The sequence below is a fragment of the Phycodurus eques genome, chromosome 2 (genome assembly GCF_024500275.1).
Source record: "Phycodurus eques isolate BA_2022a chromosome 2, UOR_Pequ_1.1, whole genome shotgun sequence".
Lineage (NCBI taxonomy): Eukaryota > Metazoa > Chordata > Actinopteri > Syngnathiformes > Syngnathidae > Phycodurus > Phycodurus eques.
In genome coordinates this window covers 20,019,565-20,038,010 of record NC_084526.1, presented here as the reverse complement: position 1 = coordinate 20,038,010, position 18,446 = coordinate 20,019,565, and the positions used below count along the sequence as shown (strand labels likewise).

The 18,446-nt window shown below is 43.2% G+C and overlaps 1 protein-coding gene across 3 annotated transcripts in view; it reads right to left on the bottom strand.

Annotated features, from left to right (window-relative positions):
- The window catches only part of LOC133397930 (transcription initiation factor TFIID subunit 4-like), a 222,886-nt gene that overhangs the window by 58,260 nt on the left and 146,180 nt on the right, over positions 1 to 18,446 (bottom strand). For all 3 annotated transcript variants that reach the window (XM_061669390.1, XM_061669398.1, XM_061669408.1), the window contains one exon: positions 1,053 to 1,175. In XM_061669390.1, the coding sequence (XP_061525374.1) occupies positions 1,053 to 1,175 (123 nt within the window). The remainder of the gene's footprint in view (positions 1 to 1,052; positions 1,176 to 18,446) is intronic.

The window sequence follows — 18,446 nt, the reverse complement described above, 5'->3', positions numbered from 1 at the left end:
CTCCCCGTGCCTGCGTGGGTTTTCTCCCGGCACTCCAGTTTCCTCCCACATCCCAAAAACATGCATGGTAGGTTAATTGAAGACTCTAAATTGCCCGTAGGTGTGAATGTAAGTGCGAATGGTTGCTTGTTTATATGTGTGCTCTGCGATTGGCTGGCAACCAGTTCAAGGTGTACCCCGCCTCCTGCCCGATGACAGCTGGGATAGGCTCCAGCACGCCCGCGACCCTTGTGAGGACAAGCGACTCAGAAGATGGATGGATGGATGGATAAATAGATGCCTCAGAATTTAGCATGTAACTCATGTGAATTGGACTACTTTAGGAACTTCAATCTATCCACTTTTCTATGACACTTGAGTCCTATTAGTAAGAATTGTGCTAACATTTCTTTTTTCTCATGCATTTTAGAGCATTTCCCCTTTTAAATGATATTTCTTGCACTGTACGCTGTTTTAATTGTACTTTTTTCTCTCCTCTCTTTGTTTTAAATGTTTATAAGCTGTTTTTTTCTTTGTTTTTAAATGCTTTTAATCATGTAAAGCACATTGCATTACCTTGTGTTTAAAATGCACTATATAAATAAATCTGCTTTGCTTTAAAATATACAGTATATCTAAGTTCCCTTTTAAGAGCCAACCTTCAATTTCGTAAATTCCTGGTTTACTCCTATTTACCATCTATTGAATAAATGAGTAAACTCCCATGGATTGTTCTAAATTTGTTTCATTCTTTAGCATTTTGCCTCGCCGACAGCATCCCTCACGTGTTCACAGCAACCATTCAAATTGCTTTGATGTCATCGCAATACACCTCACAGCCCTAGGGGCATAATAAGCATTACGTGGCGATTGCTATGATATGCTATAATGTGTTAACTCTATGTTACAGTCCTCAAGTGATTTATTTCTTTGGCATGTTGATATATTTGTAAGGGAAATTATATAAACATTAATACAAATAAAAACAACAAGAACAATAATAATAAAAAATAAGGGAATGCCTAGTTTACATGTACTTTCAATTTAGTGTTTAAAAACGATTGCATTCTTACCTCGGTCCCTGATGGGGTGGCCCCCGGCGAGTCCACCTTACGTTTTTTGCGTGGTCCGATTGCCGCTAGTGCTGTGAGGTTAGCGTCCCGCTGCCTCATCTGGGCAAGTTCCTGTTGCTGCATCTGAAAAAAAAAGACAGGCACGCATGCCAATGTAAAACAAAATTGCTTTTTATCTACATAAAATGTCAATTGTGGAACTCAAGGAAGAACCTGATGCCACTTGATTTTTATAGCTTTCGGGCATCAATATGTTTGAATGCAAACAATGCAAATCTATCTTAAATTACGACTGACAATTTTCTTTTGCGATTGGCTGGTGACCAGTTCAGGGTGTCACTCGAAGTCAGCTGAGATAGGCGCCAGCACACCCGCGACCCTTGTGAGGAGAAGCGGTTCACAAAATGATCCATCCATCCATTTTCAACACCGCTTATCCTGGTTAGGGTCGCGGGGCACTGGAGCCTATCCCAGCTGACTTGGCGCAAAAGGCGGACTACACCCTGAACTGGTCGCCAGTCAGGCGCAGGGCACATATAGACACGGACAACCATTCGCACTCACATTCACACCGTCACTGAGTGGGAACTGAACCCACGCTGCCCGCACCGAAGTCAGGCGAGTGTCCCACTACACCATCAGTGACGCCGCTTCACAAAATTATTAATATTTATAATAAAATAAAAACATTTCATGGTAATTAAGTGTGTCATGGGTGTGTGTTCCGCTTTTTGTCTTCCCCATGTTACCTACACACCTGTTCCTGAGAGCATCTTCACCACCTGTGCCTCGTTCACCCTAAATGCATTTAACCTCGTGTCTCATTCTTTCTCGTCGCCAGTTCGTTGTACCTTGTCGTCGCGTTCCAGCATTCCTTGTTTCCACGTCAAAGACTCACAGTAAGACTAGGCCCTGTTCCGATGATCGCCCTCGCCATTTTGCCTCATGTTTTTGGATACAGTTGCCTTTTTTGGATTGCCTGCCTGTGTACCGACCTCTGCCCGTATATTAAACCTCTCTTTTTGGAAACCATTTGTTTTGGAGTCGTGCATTTTTGAGTCCTATCCTCTGTTCCGTTCATGTCAAGTGTCATTTTTAAGGACAGATGAAGGTCTTAATTTTGGAAAATTAGACGTTTTAAGGACACACGGTTGTGTGTTATCATATTCAATATAAATGTTTTGTTATTCCTTCTTCAGCAGATAATGTATCGTATGTTGTTTTCTTCCAATATATCTGCACCATTGGTAAAATACTGCATCTCTATATGGTTTAATGAATTCCCAGCCCTACTGTGAACCACAAGTCCAAAACTGTGCTCAGTCGTCACTCAAATTTATGTGGACATCTCTACATACGATTCAACCTCTGAATCAGAACTATTGGCCCATTATTTTGGATTTTATGGACATTAAGCCTTTTCCTGTATAGCGCCTTTGACGTTCCATCAAAAAACAAAATATTGAACCGATCGTATGTTAAAACAAAATGGAAGCTTTTAAAGGGTATGCACTAACCCGCTTCGATTGGACAGGATTGAAGTCGGCTGTGGTGACACTCATACCAGCGCAGACGTCCCATTTTAAATGCGCTGGGGGTACGCCGGTCCACAAAAGTACTAAAAGCGGGTCTAGCCCATCTCCTCACAGGGTGGGCAGACATACATGAGCTCTGCGGACATTTGGGCTGGATCAGACATTTTATTCATAAATACGTGACGAGCGGACATTGAACCCTCTGTTGTAGAAAGCAATTCATTGAACATACTGTATTATCATTATTATCATCACCCCACTGGCGAGCATGCAGCTATGGTGGGGTGAGGGGGCACAAGCACGTACGATCACACATGGGTGGGTATGGCTTAATGAGGTCCCCGGACATATTTAAGTTGCCCACGGTTATCACCAGCTCATCCTGTATTTGATCTCGATGCCTGTTGTCACACCGGCCAAGTGACAATGATCACTCTCTCCATGCATGCGAGACTGGCATTGCGCCTCACTGAAAGGGAATGAATGAAAAAGTCGCTTTGATTGGCGGCGATTAAAGTTGGCTGTGTTTACGCCCATAGGCGCAAACAGCCCCTTTGGTTAAACATGCTGGCTGCGAGCGTCTGCGAGATTACGACAATCCGGTCTAACCTGCCCGCTCGCAGAGTTACGCCACGCTGGATTTTCGCTAGTCACGAAAATAAAGAAGCCCTCCCTCCGTGTCTATTCAGGCAAGGCTTTTTGTGGGTCTACTGATGATGCACATGCTTACCAAATTTCATGACTGTTAAACAGGCGCGGCATGGTGGCCGACTCGTAAGCACATCTGCTTCAGAGTTCTGAGGACTCGACCCTGCGTGGGTTTTCTCCGGCTACTCCTGTGTCCTCCCACATCCCAAAAACATACATGGTAGGTTCATTGAAGACTCTCAATTGCCCATAGGTATGACTGTGAGTCTGAACGTTTCTTTGTTTATATGTGCCCTGCGAGTGGCTGGCGACCAGTTCAGGGTCCACACCGCCTCTCTCCCAGAGTCAGCTGGAATGGGCTCCAGAGAGAATAAGTGGTACAGAAAATGTATGGATGGATCTTAAACTGGCTTCAGGAGTGGAATTTACAAAAAGAAATTAAAAAAATATTTATTAGGGGTCATTCCTGGACCGAAATCAACATTCACAAGGATGAACACGCCTGCAAAACTTTGAGAGTCATCAAACATTCCAGCCTTACACTATGAATTATATTTTTTGCAATTTTGATACATTATCCAATTTTGATAGTGGCTTTGGGGGACTGAAGTTTCTCGAAATTCAGTGAGTGCACCTGAGCCAATTCTTGGGAGTCATACACCAGACCAATATAAGCTTTCATCACAATGAACATGCCTGAAAAATGTATTGAGTCAACAAACTTCATCGACATGCTCCTGCAACAAACCATGACGAAAAACTAATTTTTACTTTAATTTTCAAAATTTTCACAAGCAGCAAATTTCGGTTAGGGTTAGAGTTAGGATAAAATCTGTAAATGGGCAAAATTACCAGTTTCATACCATAATGGCACACTTCTTGTGTTCCGTGCATGGCTTCAAGACACTTTTTTTGTGGGTCTACTCATGATAGACATACCTACCAGAATTAATCTGGATAAGTGAAACTGGTTTCAGAGTCTGCATTGGAAAAAAAAGACAAATGGTATACATGTCTTCTGGAGGCCGGTACGGTGGACGACTGGTTAGCACATCTGCCTCACAGTTCTGGGGACCGGGGTTCAAATCCCGGCCCCGCCTGTGTGGAGTTTGCATGTTCTCTCCGTGCCTGGGTGGATTTTCTCCGGGCACTCTGGTTTCCTTCCACAAAAACATGCGTGGTAGGTTTATTGAAGACTGCAAAAATTGCCCGTAGGTGTGAGTGTGAGTGTGAATGGTTGTTTGTTTCTATGTGCCCTGCGATTGGCTGGCGACCGGATCAGGGTGTACCCCGCCTCCCGCCCGAAGATAGCAACCCTAGTGGGGATAAGCGGTAAAGAAAATGGATGGATGGATGTCTTCTGGGGACTGCCAAAATGCTATAGCTTTAACTATAAATAATAATAATAATAACTTTAAAAACAAAATGCCACATTTCCTGTGTCTTTTCCACCATGGCCTCTTGAGACTTTTTTGTAGGTCTACTCATAAAAGACATGTCTACCAAAATTCAGCTGGGTAAGTGAAACTGGCTCCATGGGCAGTTTTTTTTTTGTTTAATTGGTAGAAGAAATCTGGAAATGGGTGGCTTCTTGAGACATTTTAGGTGGGTCTACTCATGACACAGATGCCTACTGTAGCTAAGTAAAACTATTTTCTGGGGCTGAATTTTCCAAAAACTGACTACATCGAAACAAAATGTCTGTTGTCAGACATTAACAGAACTGCCATTGGAGTCTGAGAACACATTAGTGCGCATGTTTGAGGAGGCGGGTCTAGTCCCATGGCCCTCGATGCGGTGAGTGCATTTAGGGCAGGTTTACAGGGAAGGGGGGGGCACTGCCCAAAGTAATGTCACGTCTAGCCGCAGGCCTGAGGGGGAGCCCAGCATGGCTAGAAGCCTCCCTTTCTATTGGCTGGATGTGTGAGAGCCTGGAGCGGTGGCACAGGGAGTGTAGCATACAAAACACACACACACACGTGCCTCTTGTATCTAACTTGGCCACAGCACTGGGGGATGCATACCCACAAGCATTCCTTCGTGCCTGGCCGCTGGGGCTGAGGCGAACAGCGACAATCAATGTGGGCTTTCATGTCTCGCATGTTCTTTTATGTTATCTCCCAGAATGTGTTTGGTCGGGCACTGCTATTTGTATGCGTCGTCTGATCGGCTCAGGAGTGGGCAGTGGGCGTGGAGGGGGAGAATTTACTTTCAGATGCAGGGGTCCGTGGAAAAGGTTGCTTTGGTGTATAAAGTGGGATCTAAAATGTGCATGCAGTTGCCTGTGATATTTTTCCCCTGGAAGCCCGCCGGCAAGGCCTGGCCTTTAGGGTGTTGCCACTTCATATTTAGCATGGCGGAACTGTTGAGAAATTCAAACGCACTGACAACACAACATCAGGGGGGGAATAATGGTGGCAGTGAAGACCGAAGAGAATCACACAGACACACGCACGCACGTGCGCACATGCAAGCATGCACGCACACACACACACACACACACACACACACACACACAAAATTGCTTTGATAAAACAAGTTTTAGCGGAAAAATATATATACACTCTAAAAAAATATTTGGGCAGCACAGCAGCATTTGTGATTGGCACATCTGCTTGGCAGTCTAATGTGTTCAAATCGAGGCGTGTTCTCCCTGTGCTTGTGTGAGTTGTGAGCCCAAACAGGATGAATGGTAGAAAATTGATGGATGCATGCAAAGCTGTACATTGAAAAGTCTGGACAGTGACATGAGCAGGCTCCATATTTGTATCCAGCTTGACATAACGGCACGATACAATGCAATGCAACACAATTGACTATTTCCAATATGCCCCATTTGTAAGGGATATTTTCCACAGAAATTATTATGTTAATCTGAGATTATCATAATGGCCAGTTAGTGAACTGTAGGAGAAACAGGCTACGATTATCAAGACAAGAAAAGATGCATCCGCATGCCTTGTCCGGAATAAGTGAAACACCTACAGCCACACAACAAAACATTTTGCCAAAAAATCACTTACAAAAGGCCAAACAACCACCGTGGCTACCGGAGGAATATATATACTAGAATCATGGCACAAATTGAGCAGCTGGGTAACAACATGGCGTCCATACATCATGTGACGGACGGACAGACCGATGGATGGATGGCACTCAACCAAGCGCAGATCTTTAACAAGGTGTATGGACATCTTTGATATTGACTTCAAGACAAAAAAGTAAAACAGTTTTTTGTTTTTTTTAAAAAACAAGTTTAAACAAAAAGAGATACTTCCCCACCACTAAAAGAAAAGCAAGCAAAACCACTACAGCTTAAACCAAGCATCAACATTTATCAATGCTAACCACATTAGCTTCTGCCCCAAACAACATGCAAATTGCTGTGGGCCTGCAAAATGACAGACAGACAGACAGAGAGAGAGAGAGACAGAGACAGAGAGAGAGAGAAAGAGAGAGAGAGAGAGAGAGAGAGACAGAGAGAGAGACAGAGAGAGAGATGGCACCAGGATGCCGGCATCCCAGCCTGGCAGTTGGCACCAGGCATGTGCTCCCAGGGCCCATAGCAACTGCCTGCATTTTCAGATTTATGACCGTATGATAAATGAATAACTCCATTTTGCCATGTGCAAGCCCTCCATCCATAAGCTTCCAGTCACCGACGACGCTAAGGAGACTGAAAAACCGGTCGCGACGGCACCAGATTGAAATTTCTGATTTCAATCTGGTGCCGTCGCGACCGGTGCACCTCCCCAGACGGTAGATACTAGTCACAGTTGGAAACACAGTTATTTTAAGCTTATAATTGTAATATAATTGAATTGTAATGTTACATCGAGAACATTCAACTGTGACTTACACTGTATATCAGACATGCAAACACCAAAGGCATGAAAAAGGTGACAAAAAACCCCCAAAACATTTTAGGTGGGATATGGGGGGATCGCCCGCGGATAATTTTATTTTAGGTTTAACATAAGTTAAGCAATCTGGAAGACTCTGAAGAGTACAATATATATATATATATATATATCTATATATATATATATATATATATATATATATCTATATATATATATATAGATATATATATATAGGCCTTATATATCTGCTGGGACCACAACCAAGGCCATGACCCGCAGCGCCTCAACGCAAAAATACAAAAGACCAGTGCAACAAATATGACACGTGCTGATCTGATGATCCAAAATGTTGCTTAAGCCTAAGAGTAGAAATAGAGGATGTCCGCTCCAGAGGTGAGTAGAGTAGCCAAACATTGTCCTCAAGTAAGAATACTGTTACTTGAGACGTGTGAGGTCTTGTGACTTTCTTGTGTCTTTCAATTGGTGAACTAGACTTAAACGTCACTAGCGCTGAAATTGGATTGACAGCGCCCATTGCGGAAGTTGAAGTCGGAGTCTCACGCACAAAATAGTAGATAAATAAGCAATAATTGATAAATAAAGGTAGAGAGCGACATTCAGATCAATGTAACAGAGTAAAAGTACTGTTACTTACTAACAGCAGAAGCGGCGGAAGTTTTTTTTTTTTGGTCTCGTCAACTCCTGTGACTTTGTGCGCACAGGCGGAACCTCAGGCCGAGTATTAGCCCGCCGCGGAGTAATATTCACAATTGTGTGGATGGTGGATGTGTGGAATGGCTGTACCTGCCAGTGTTCAAGGAGTACGAAACAGCCTATGACGTCAGCGACGGCGACACCCCGAAAAAAAAAAAAAAACTCATCGGATCTACACGATTCACGTAAATGGCCTATTTTGAGATCAAAACAGCGAATTTCGCCGAAAGGTGACTGATTTGCATGTATGGTATATGGATTTTGTGGCAATTGACTGTCAACTGAAGTCAATGAACACGAGTGACTTGGAATTTTGCCAAAAATGGCCAACTGAATCCAAATTTTCTGACTTTCCGTTCGTTTTCAGACTTTCTCGTGTATCTTGGTGTGATAGACGTGCATACCAAATTCTATCTCGAAAGGTGAAACTGGTGTCTGAGGGCTAATATTTGGAAGCAATCCCAAGAGGGACTACACACTGCCCAAGTGCTGAAAAAATCTATTTGTGACAAACCAACCCGAGTCATACATCAAATTAAAGCCATTGATGAGGGCTTTCCACAATTGTTGTTGTTTCATCAATGAGCTCTCATATGATAATGAAATTAAAAAATATGTTGTTGTTTTTACTTGCCAACTGCATCTCATTTGCCATTGGAGATTTGTTACGTTAATTTCATCCATTTTCCATACCTGTTAACCTCACTACGGTCGCGGGCACGCTGGAGCCTATGCCAGCTATCTTCGGGCGAGAGGTGGCGTACACCCTGAACTGGTTGCCAGTCAGTCGCAGCGCACATACAGAGACAAACAACCATTCAGACTCAGATTCACACCATTACTGAGTGGGAACTGAACCCACGCTGGCTGCACCAAAGTCAGGCGAATGTACCACTACACCATCAGTGACTTACGTTACTTGCAGTGTTGTCCTATCCAGTATAACCACATATCTCCAAACAATCTGATTTGTATGTTTTCCAACATATGAAATGTCCTTGTTTCCCTTTTGCTCCACACAAAAAAACTAAATAAAAAAAGATGTTTGGTGACACATACAGTAAGTACTTTTATAAGAGAGCAAAACTGTCTATGCAACATCTAACGAGAATTTTCTGCTTATCAGCTACTTTCTGTTTAAAAAAGTTATTGATTTCTTTCAGCTAATCAACAAATTGTTTTTGTAGTAATTAAAAAATCTTAAATGATTTAAAATAAAAAAAATACAAAAGTTTAAATTTTTCCTAAATGAATTGTTTTGAGATAATTCGAAATGTGTTAATCCCACTTATGTCAAAGTTTTATCAATGAACAATCGAGGTACATTTTACTGAATGCTGTAATAATGATAGTAATGTGTCATTATGCAAATCTCCAATCTTTAACACAAGCAAACCCAAATAAAACAAGATTCTCCCGTTACCTTGCGTCACATAGATACCGTCTTAAAAATCAGTAACATTTTGCACTGAGATTCATGGCAACTGCTGGGAGGATGCATATATTTGTCAAATTCCATTAGAGGTAGCACACAAAACTAAAAAAAACATCTGTGTTTGCAAAAAAAGTCTTAAACAGCATCGATTCTACTCATGCCCTTTTGAAGCACAGAGACGGCGACTCGTAAAGTCAAATTATCAACCAAAGGTCAGCACGTGTAAAAAAACATTTTCACAATCAATCTACAGCTTGGAAAGAGAGCTTTGCGTAAACACTGCTGTATTTGCCTCCTGTGATCGACTAATATGTGTATTCAAGGGGTGCAGCTACATGGTGGCCAGGGGTGCTGCAGCCACCCTAGACAGAAGGCCAGCCAAACCCCTTGCCTACCCCCACCCCACCCCACAACAATTGGTTTCAGCCACCACACCAAAATATTTCTGGCTGCACCCATGTGTGCATTTGCTGTTGATTTACTAATAATTCACTTAAGACAATGTACACCAGTAACACAGAATTAACCTAAAATGGCTGCTTCAAAACAAAATGGGCAATTTCCCACTTGTTTTAAGGCATGGGTGCTGAGACTTTTTCGTGTGACCTGCCATGATGGTCAGGTATACCGCGTTCTGTGTCAATTGATGAAACTGATTACACACCATTGGTCCTCTGAGCTTAAAGATCAGTTTTCAAGAAACCACCTTGCCATGTACTGTATCAAGTTAAAGCCCTGAATCAGGGCTTCACAGTTATTTTACTGTAAATATGCCCTCATGAGATGACTTCAAGACCAAAAAAAGTGATTGTTTTTATGATCAAAACAGCATGTACGGAACACGTTCATCTACAGACTATACTGTGTGTGCATTTGTTGGCAACTGATGACAAACTCATAAGCTCACCTAAAGACAAAGTAACAAGAGATAGCCTCATTTGAATTGCAACAACAATGCATACAAATGTGGAGGAAAAAAAGGCAAAATGGCTCCTTTTAATTATGAGGAAAAGCCACAATATGTCTACTTTCAACTGTGGGGAAGAATGCCAACTGTTTCCTTTAAATTGTGAAATAAATACATGTTCCCTTTAAATTGTTGGTAAAATGCATATTGCGTCTCATCTTGAACAAAATGCATGCGTCACCTTTTAAAAAAATAATGAAAATAATGCATAACACAGTATGTCTACTTTAAACTGTGGGAAAAATTCATTTTCTTCCTTGAAGTTGTCTGAAAAATGTATGTCTCCTATCAATTCTGACCAAAATGCAACCAAAATGTTTGTATATCTAGGTCTTTAAATTGTGCAAAAATTGCATAAACGTGTCCTTTAAATTTTGAAAAAATACACTATAAGGCTCCTTGACACTGTGGGAAAAAATGCAGAATATTGCAGGTCAATGTTCTTCTATTTTAAGTCAAGGTTCTTGTATGTAAACAACCAAATTAAGCAAACGTGCCGAAAATACATGAAGAAATCTGTCTGGCTTGCCAAGCTGGCCAAACTGCACTTTGCCATCTTTAGCTGTTTTTAACAAAGCCTTTCCACTCCGCCCTTCCATCTATCCCTTCTTCACTCCTTCCCTCCCTCCCCCAATGGCCCGAGGGGAGGCTCGTGGCTGCCCAGACGCTTACAGACAGATGTCCTTGGCGGAGCACAACATGCTCTGCTTGACGTCACAAGCGGCTGCAAGGCTGTGAAGGAAGCTAAAAGGAAGCTCCGGCTGAAGACGACACCATTAACGGCTGACTGGACCCGACACAGGCCCCCGTTTTTCTCCAACAAGCCTTAGTGGGTAGAGCGCATGCGTTTTAAGTCACATTTGCACTTTGTCTACATTTCTGCATTGTGTACCTGCACTTCCTTCTCTTTTTCTTGATTCTCATATAAGCACAACCCCTGGTGTTAAAGTAACACCTCCAATAAGCATATGCATTGCTTAGGAGGATGGAATCAACTCTAAAGTTCACAGGAAGAAAAACAAATACAGATTTAGCATGGCTTATTTATTTACAAGCTAAAATAAAATAAAATAATAATGCTTGGTGTAGGGCCGCTCCCAAATTGCTATAAATAATGCTTATGACTTTGCGAACTTCCTGAGATGTCCGCTCACTTGCAGTCCGTTTCTTCAGATGTTTAGAATTTACATAGCCACTCCCACTACATTCCAGTTGTCCAACCGGGTCCACCTTGTCCTGCTTTCTTCCCCTCCTGTCTGTGACCTGTCTTGTCTTGTCCTCTCCTATCCTAAATAGTCCTGTTCTTCCCTCACAGAGTGTAACACAGATCTTCTTTTCCTTTTCTCCTGCATCCTCCTCTCTAACGCCAACTGTCCTCCTGTCTTCCCGCACTCCATCCATCAACCTTCTCTTTGGTCTTCCTCTAGCTCTCCTGCCTGACAGCTCCATCTTCGTCGTTCCCTCTAACAATATAATCGGAATCAGAATCATCGTTATTTCGCAAGTATGTCAAAAACACACAAGGAATTTGTCTCCTGTAGTTGGAGCCACTCTAGTACGAGAACAGACAGGCATTTGACAGAAAATACTTTTGGGACATATAAACACAGTACGGAGAGTCACTGAGCAATGGAAGGTTACCAGTAATGTGGTAATGCCGATATATATATATTTTTGACAATTGTGCAAATAATGCAGAGTCCTCTGGCAATTTAGAGCAGTTTGAAATTACTATGTGAGCAATAGTCTGGTACAGTGACCATTGTGCAAATGGTGCAGAATTTAAGAAGTTTAAAGTGACTAGTGGTGCGATAATCTGGAACAGTGTCAATTGTGCAAATGGTGCAGATCCTTCTCAAGCACATGAGTGGCCAGTATTGGTCAACAACAGATATGCAAAGTACAGAGAGGTGAGACGACTACAGTGAGCGCATGAAAAATTTATATTGTATGTACACTCACTATGTCTCCTCTGGATGTGTCGAAACAATCGAAATCTCCTCTCTCTAACTTTGTCTCCAAAACATCGAACCTTGGCTGTCCCTCTAAGGAGCTCATTTCTAATCCTATCCAACCTGCTCAGTCCTAGAGAGAACCTCAACATCTTCATTCCCGACACCTCCAGGTCTGCTTCCTGTTGTCTCTTCAGTGCCACTGTCTTTCATCTGTACATCATGGCTGGCCTCACCACTGTCTTATAAACTTTGCCCGTCATCCTAGCAGGAACTCTTCTGTCGCACAACACACCTGACACATTCCACCACCCATTCCAACCTGCTTAGACCCGTTTCTTCACTTCCTGACCACACCATTGCTCTGGACTGTTGACCGCAAGTATTTAAAGTCCTCCATCCTTGCTATCTCTTCTCCCTGTAGCCTAACTCTTCCCCCTCCACCTCTCTCACTCATTATTTCGACAAATCTTCATTCTTCTCCATTCCAGTGCATGCCTCCACCTTTCTAACTGTTGCTCCACCTGCTCCCTGCTTTCACTGCAGATCACAATGTCAACCTCATCTGTCAGACTATTCATCACCACTGCAAACAGGAAGGGGCTCAGGATTGATCCCTGATGCAGTCACACCTCCACCTTAAATTCCTCTGTCACACGACAGCACACCTCACCACTGTTCTGCTGCCCTTATACTTCCATCCATTCATTTTCTGACCCGTTTCTCCTCACTAGGGTTGCGGGCGTCCTGGAGCCTATCCCAGCTGTCATCGGGCAGGAGGCGGGGTACACCCTGAACTGGTTGCCAGCCAATCGCAGGGCACATACAAACAAACAACCATTCGCACTCACAGTCATGCCTACGGGCAATTTAGAGTCTCCAATTAATGCATGTTTTTGGGATCTGGGAGGAAACCGGAGTGCCCGGAGAAAACCCACGCAGGCACGGGGAGAACATGCAAACTCCACACAGGCGGGGCCGGGGATTGAACCCGGGTCCTCAGAACTGTGAGGCTGACGCTCTAACCAGTCGTCCACCGTGCCGCCCCCTCATACTTGTCCTGTTTTATTCTAACATACTTCTCTGCCACTATAGACTTCAACATGCAGTACCACAGTTCCTTTCTAGTTTCTCTGTCATAGGTTTTCTCTCAATCTACAAAGATGCAATATAGCTTCTTCTGACCTTCTATGTACTTCCCCATCAACAACCTCAAGGCAAATAATGCATGTGTGGTACTCTTTGTAGGCATGAAACCATTTTGTTGCTCGCAAATACATCTGTCCTGAGTGTAGCCTCCAGTATTCTTTCCCATAACTTCATTGTGTGGCTAATCAACTTTATTCGTCGAGAGTTCCCACAGCTCTGCACATCATCCTTGTTCTTAAACATGGGCACCAGCACACTTTTATTCCATTCCTCAGGCATCTTCTCACCCGCTAGAATTCTGTTGAGCAAGCTGGTCAAAAACTCCACAGCCACCTCTCCTAGATGCTTCCATAACTCCACAGGTATGTCATCAGGACCAACTGCCACTTTCTTTTTCATCCTCTTTAGTGTCTTTATAACTTCACTCTGACTAATCATTGTCACTTCCTGGTCCAACACACTTGCCTCTTCCACTCTTCCTTTTATCTAATTTTCCTCATTCATGAACTCCTGAAGTATTCTTTCCATCTATCCAGCACACTATCGGCACCAGTCAACATATTTCCATCTCTATCCATCTTTTTCTTTTCCTTTCGGCTTGTTCTGTTAGGGGTTGCCACAGCGTGTCATCCTTTTCCATGTAAGCCTATCTCCTGCATCCTCCTCTCTAACACCAACTGCCCTCATGTTTTCCCTCATGACATCCATCAACCGTCTCTTTGGTCTTCCTCTAGCTCTCTCGCCTGGCAGCTCCATCCTCATCACCCTTCCACCAATATACGCACTCTCTTCTTTGGACGTGTCCAAACCATTGAAGTCTGCTCGAACTAACTTTGTCTCCAACACATCTAACCCTGGCTGTCCCTCTGATGAGCTCATTTCTAATTTTATCCAACCTGGTCACTCCGAGAACGAACCTCAACATCTTCATTTCCGCCACCTCCAGCTATGCTTCCTGTTGTCTCTTCAGTGCCACTGTCTCTAACCCGTACATCATGGCTGGCCTCACCACTGTTTTATAAACTTTGCCCTTCATCCTAGCAGAGACTCTTCTGTCACATAACACACCTGTTACCTTCCTCCACCCATTCTAACCTGCTTGGAGCCATTTCTTCACTTCCTGACCACACTCACCATTGCTCTGGATTGTTGACCCCAAATATTTAAAGTCCTCCACCCTTGCTAGCTCTTCTCCCTTGTAGCCTCACTCTTCCCCCACCATCCCTCTCATTCATGCACATATATTCTCTTATTTCGGCTAATCTTCATTCCTTTCCTTTCCAGTGCATGTCTCCATCTTTCGAATTGTTCCTCCCCCTGCTCCCTGCTTTCACTGCAGATCACAGTGTCATGTGCTATAACTTCATGGTCCACGGAAATTCCAGTCTAACCTAATCTGTCACCCTATCCATCACCACTGCAAACAGGAAAGGGCTCAGGACTGATCCCTGATGCAGTCCCTCCTCCACCTTAAACTCCTCTGTCACACCTAAAGTATACCTCACCACTGTTCTGTTGCCCTCATACATGTCTTGTATTATTCTAACATACTTCTCTGTCACTCCACACTCTGTCATACGATTTCGCTAGATCCACAAAGACACAATGGAGCTCCTTCTGACCCCTGTACTTTTCCATCAACATCCTCAAGGCAAATAATGCATCTGTGGTACTCTGTCTAGGGCTTAAACCAGACTGTTGCTCGCAAATACTCACTTCTGTCTAGCCTCCACTACTCTTTCTCATAACTTAATCATGTGGCTCATCAACTTTATTCCTCTATAGTTCCCACAGCTCTGCACATAACCCTTGTTCTTAAAAATGGGCACAAGCACACTTTTCCTCCATTTCTCAGGCATCTTCTCACACACTAGAATTCTGTTGAACAAGCTGGTCAAAAACTCCACAGCCACCTCTCCGAGATGCTTCCATACCTCCACAGGAATGCCATCAGGACCAACTGCTTTTCCATTTTTCATCCTCTTTAATGCCTTTCTAACTCCCCCTTACTAATCATTCCCACTTCCTGGTCCACCACACTTGGCTCCTCTACTCTTCCATTCTCAACTCTTCCACTCTCATTTTCCTCATTCATCAACTCCTCAAAGTATTCTTTACATCTATCCAGCACACTACTGGCACCAGTCAACACATTTCCATCTCTATCCTTAATCACCCTAACCTGCTGCACATCCTTCCCATCTCTATCCCTCTGTCTGGCCAGCCTATATAGATCCCTTTCTCCTTCTTTAGTGTCCAACCTGCCATACATGTCATCATATGCCTCTTGTTTGGCCTTTGCAACCTCTACCTTTGCCCTACCTTTGCCCTACGTCGCATCTCAATGTATTCGTTTCGCCTCTCCTCTGTCCTCTCAGTGTCCCACTTCTTCTTAGCTAACCTCTTTCCTTGTATGATTTCCTGTACTTTGAGGTTACACCACCAAGTCTCCTTTTCCCCTTTCCTACCAGAAGATACACCAAGTACTCTCCTGCCTGTTTCTCGGATCACCTTGGCTATAGTGGTTCAACTCTTCTGGAAGAAGACAAGTTCCGCCGGGAGCTTGTCTGACCTTTTTTTCGAAAAGCCGCACAGCACTCTTTCTTTCTTAGCTTCCACCACATGGTACTCCGTTCTGCTTTTGTCTTCTTAATCTTCCTCCCCACCACCGGAGTCATCTTACACACCACCATCCAATGCTGTCTAGCGACACTCTCCCATACCACCGCCTTACAGTCAGTAACCTCCTTCAGATTACATCGTCTGCACAAAATGTAATCCATCTGCGTGTTTCTACCTCCGCTCTTGTAGGTCACCCTATGTTCCTGCCTCTTCCGGAAGAAAGTGTTCACTACAGCGATTTCCATCCTTTTTGCAAAGTCTACCGCCATCTCTCTGTCTAAGTTCCTTTCCTGGATACCAAATTTACCCATCATTTCTCCCCCCCCCCCACCCCCCCCCCCCCCGTTTCCATGTACAGAGGATATATATATATTTTTATTATATATATATATATATATATATATATAAGTTATATATATATATATATACACACACGTGTGTGTGTGTATATATCAGACATGCAAACACCTAAGGCATGAAATAGGTGACCAAAAAAAGAAGCCATTTTAGGGGGGGGGGGGGTCTCCCGCAGAATTTGGGGGATTTTAACATAAATTAAGCAATTTGAAAGACTCTGAAGAGTACAATAAGGCAAAATAAGAAGTTTTTCCTGGTCTCGTCAATATATATATATATATATATATAAACACACACACAGTGGGGCAAAAAAGTATTTAGTATGCCACCAATTGTGCAAGTTCTCCCACTTAAAAAGATGAGAGAAGCCTGTTCATCATAGGTATACCTCACCTATGAGAGACAACATGAGAAAAAAAATTAAAATCCAGAAAATCACTGTCTGATTTCGAAATAATGTATTAGCAAATTATGGTGGAAAATAAGTATTTAGTCAATAACAAAAGTTCATCTCAATACTTTGTTATATACCCTTTGTTGGCAATGACAGAAGTCAAACATTCTTTAAGTCTTCACAAGGTTTTCACACACTGTTGCTGGTATTTTTGGCTCATTCCTCCATGCAAATCTCCTCGAAAGCAGTGATGTTTTCGGGCTGTCGCTGGGCAACACAGACTTTCAACTCTCTCCAAAGATTTTCTATGGGGTTGAGATTTGGAGACGCGCAAGGCCACTCCAGGACCTTGAAATGCTTTTTACGAAGCCACTCCTTCGTTGCCCGGGTGGTGTGTTTGGGATCATTGCCATGCTGAAACAACGAGCCACGTTTCATATTCAATGCCCTTGCTGATGGAAGGTTTTCACTCAAAATCTCACGATATATGGCCCCATTCATTCTTTCCTTTACACGGATCAGTCCTCCTGGTCCCTTTGCAGAAAAACCCAAAGCATGATGTCTCCACCCCCATGCTTCACAGTAGGTATGCTGTTCTTTGGATGCAACTCAGCATTCTTTCTCAATCAAACACGGCAAGTTGAGTTTTTACCAAAGATTTCTATTTTGGTTTCATCTGACCATATGACTTTCTCCCAATCCTCTTCTGGATCATCCAAATGCTCTCTGGCAAACTTCAGATGGGCCTGGACATGTACTGGCTTAAGCAGGGGGACACGTCTGGCACAGTACGATTGGAGTCCCTAGCGGCGTAGTGTGTTACTGATTGTAGCCTTTGTTACTTTGGTCCCAGCTCTCTGCAGGTCATTTACAAGGTCCCCCCGTGTGATTCTGGGATTTTTGCTCACGATTTTGTGATAATTTTGACCCCACGGGGAGAGATCTTGCGTGGCGCCCCAGATTGAGGGAGATTATCAGTGGTCTTGTATATCTTCCATTTTCTAATAATTGCTCCCACAGTTGATTTCTGGTGTCGTTTGACAGCTCTTTGGTCTTGGCCATAGTGGAGTTTGGAGTGTGACTGTTTGAGGTTGTGGATAGATGTCTTTTATACTGATAATGAGTTCAAACAGTTGACATTAATTCAGGTAACGAGTGGAGGACAAAGGAGCCTCTTCAAGAAGAAGTTACAGGTCTGTGAGCGCCAGAAATCTTGCTCGTTTGTACTTATATCCACCATAATTGGCTAATAAATTCTTTAAAAATCATACAATGTGATTTTCTGGATTTTTTTTCTCATTTTGTCTCGCACAGTGGAGACTGGTTAGCACATCTGCCTCACAGTTCTGTGGACCCGAGTTCAAATCTGGCCTCGCCTGTGTGGAGCTTGCATCTTCTTCTCGTGCCTGTGTGGGTTTTCTCTGGGTACTTTGGTTTCCTCCCACCTCCCAAAAACATGCATGGTAGGTTAATTGAAGACTGTAAATTACCCGTCACTGTGAATGTGATTACGAATGATTATTTGTTTTTATATGTGCCCTGCGATTTTCTGGCGACCAGTTCAGGGTGTAGCCCGCCTCTCACCCGAAAATAGCTAATAAATCAGCAAAAATTTTAACAACTCCGTTTTTTTCTGTCAATATGGGGTGCTGTGTGTACATTAATGAGGGGGGAAAATGAACTTCAATTATTTTAGCAAATGGCTGCAATATAACAAAGAGTGAAAAATTTAAGGGGGTCTGAATAACCACTGTGTGT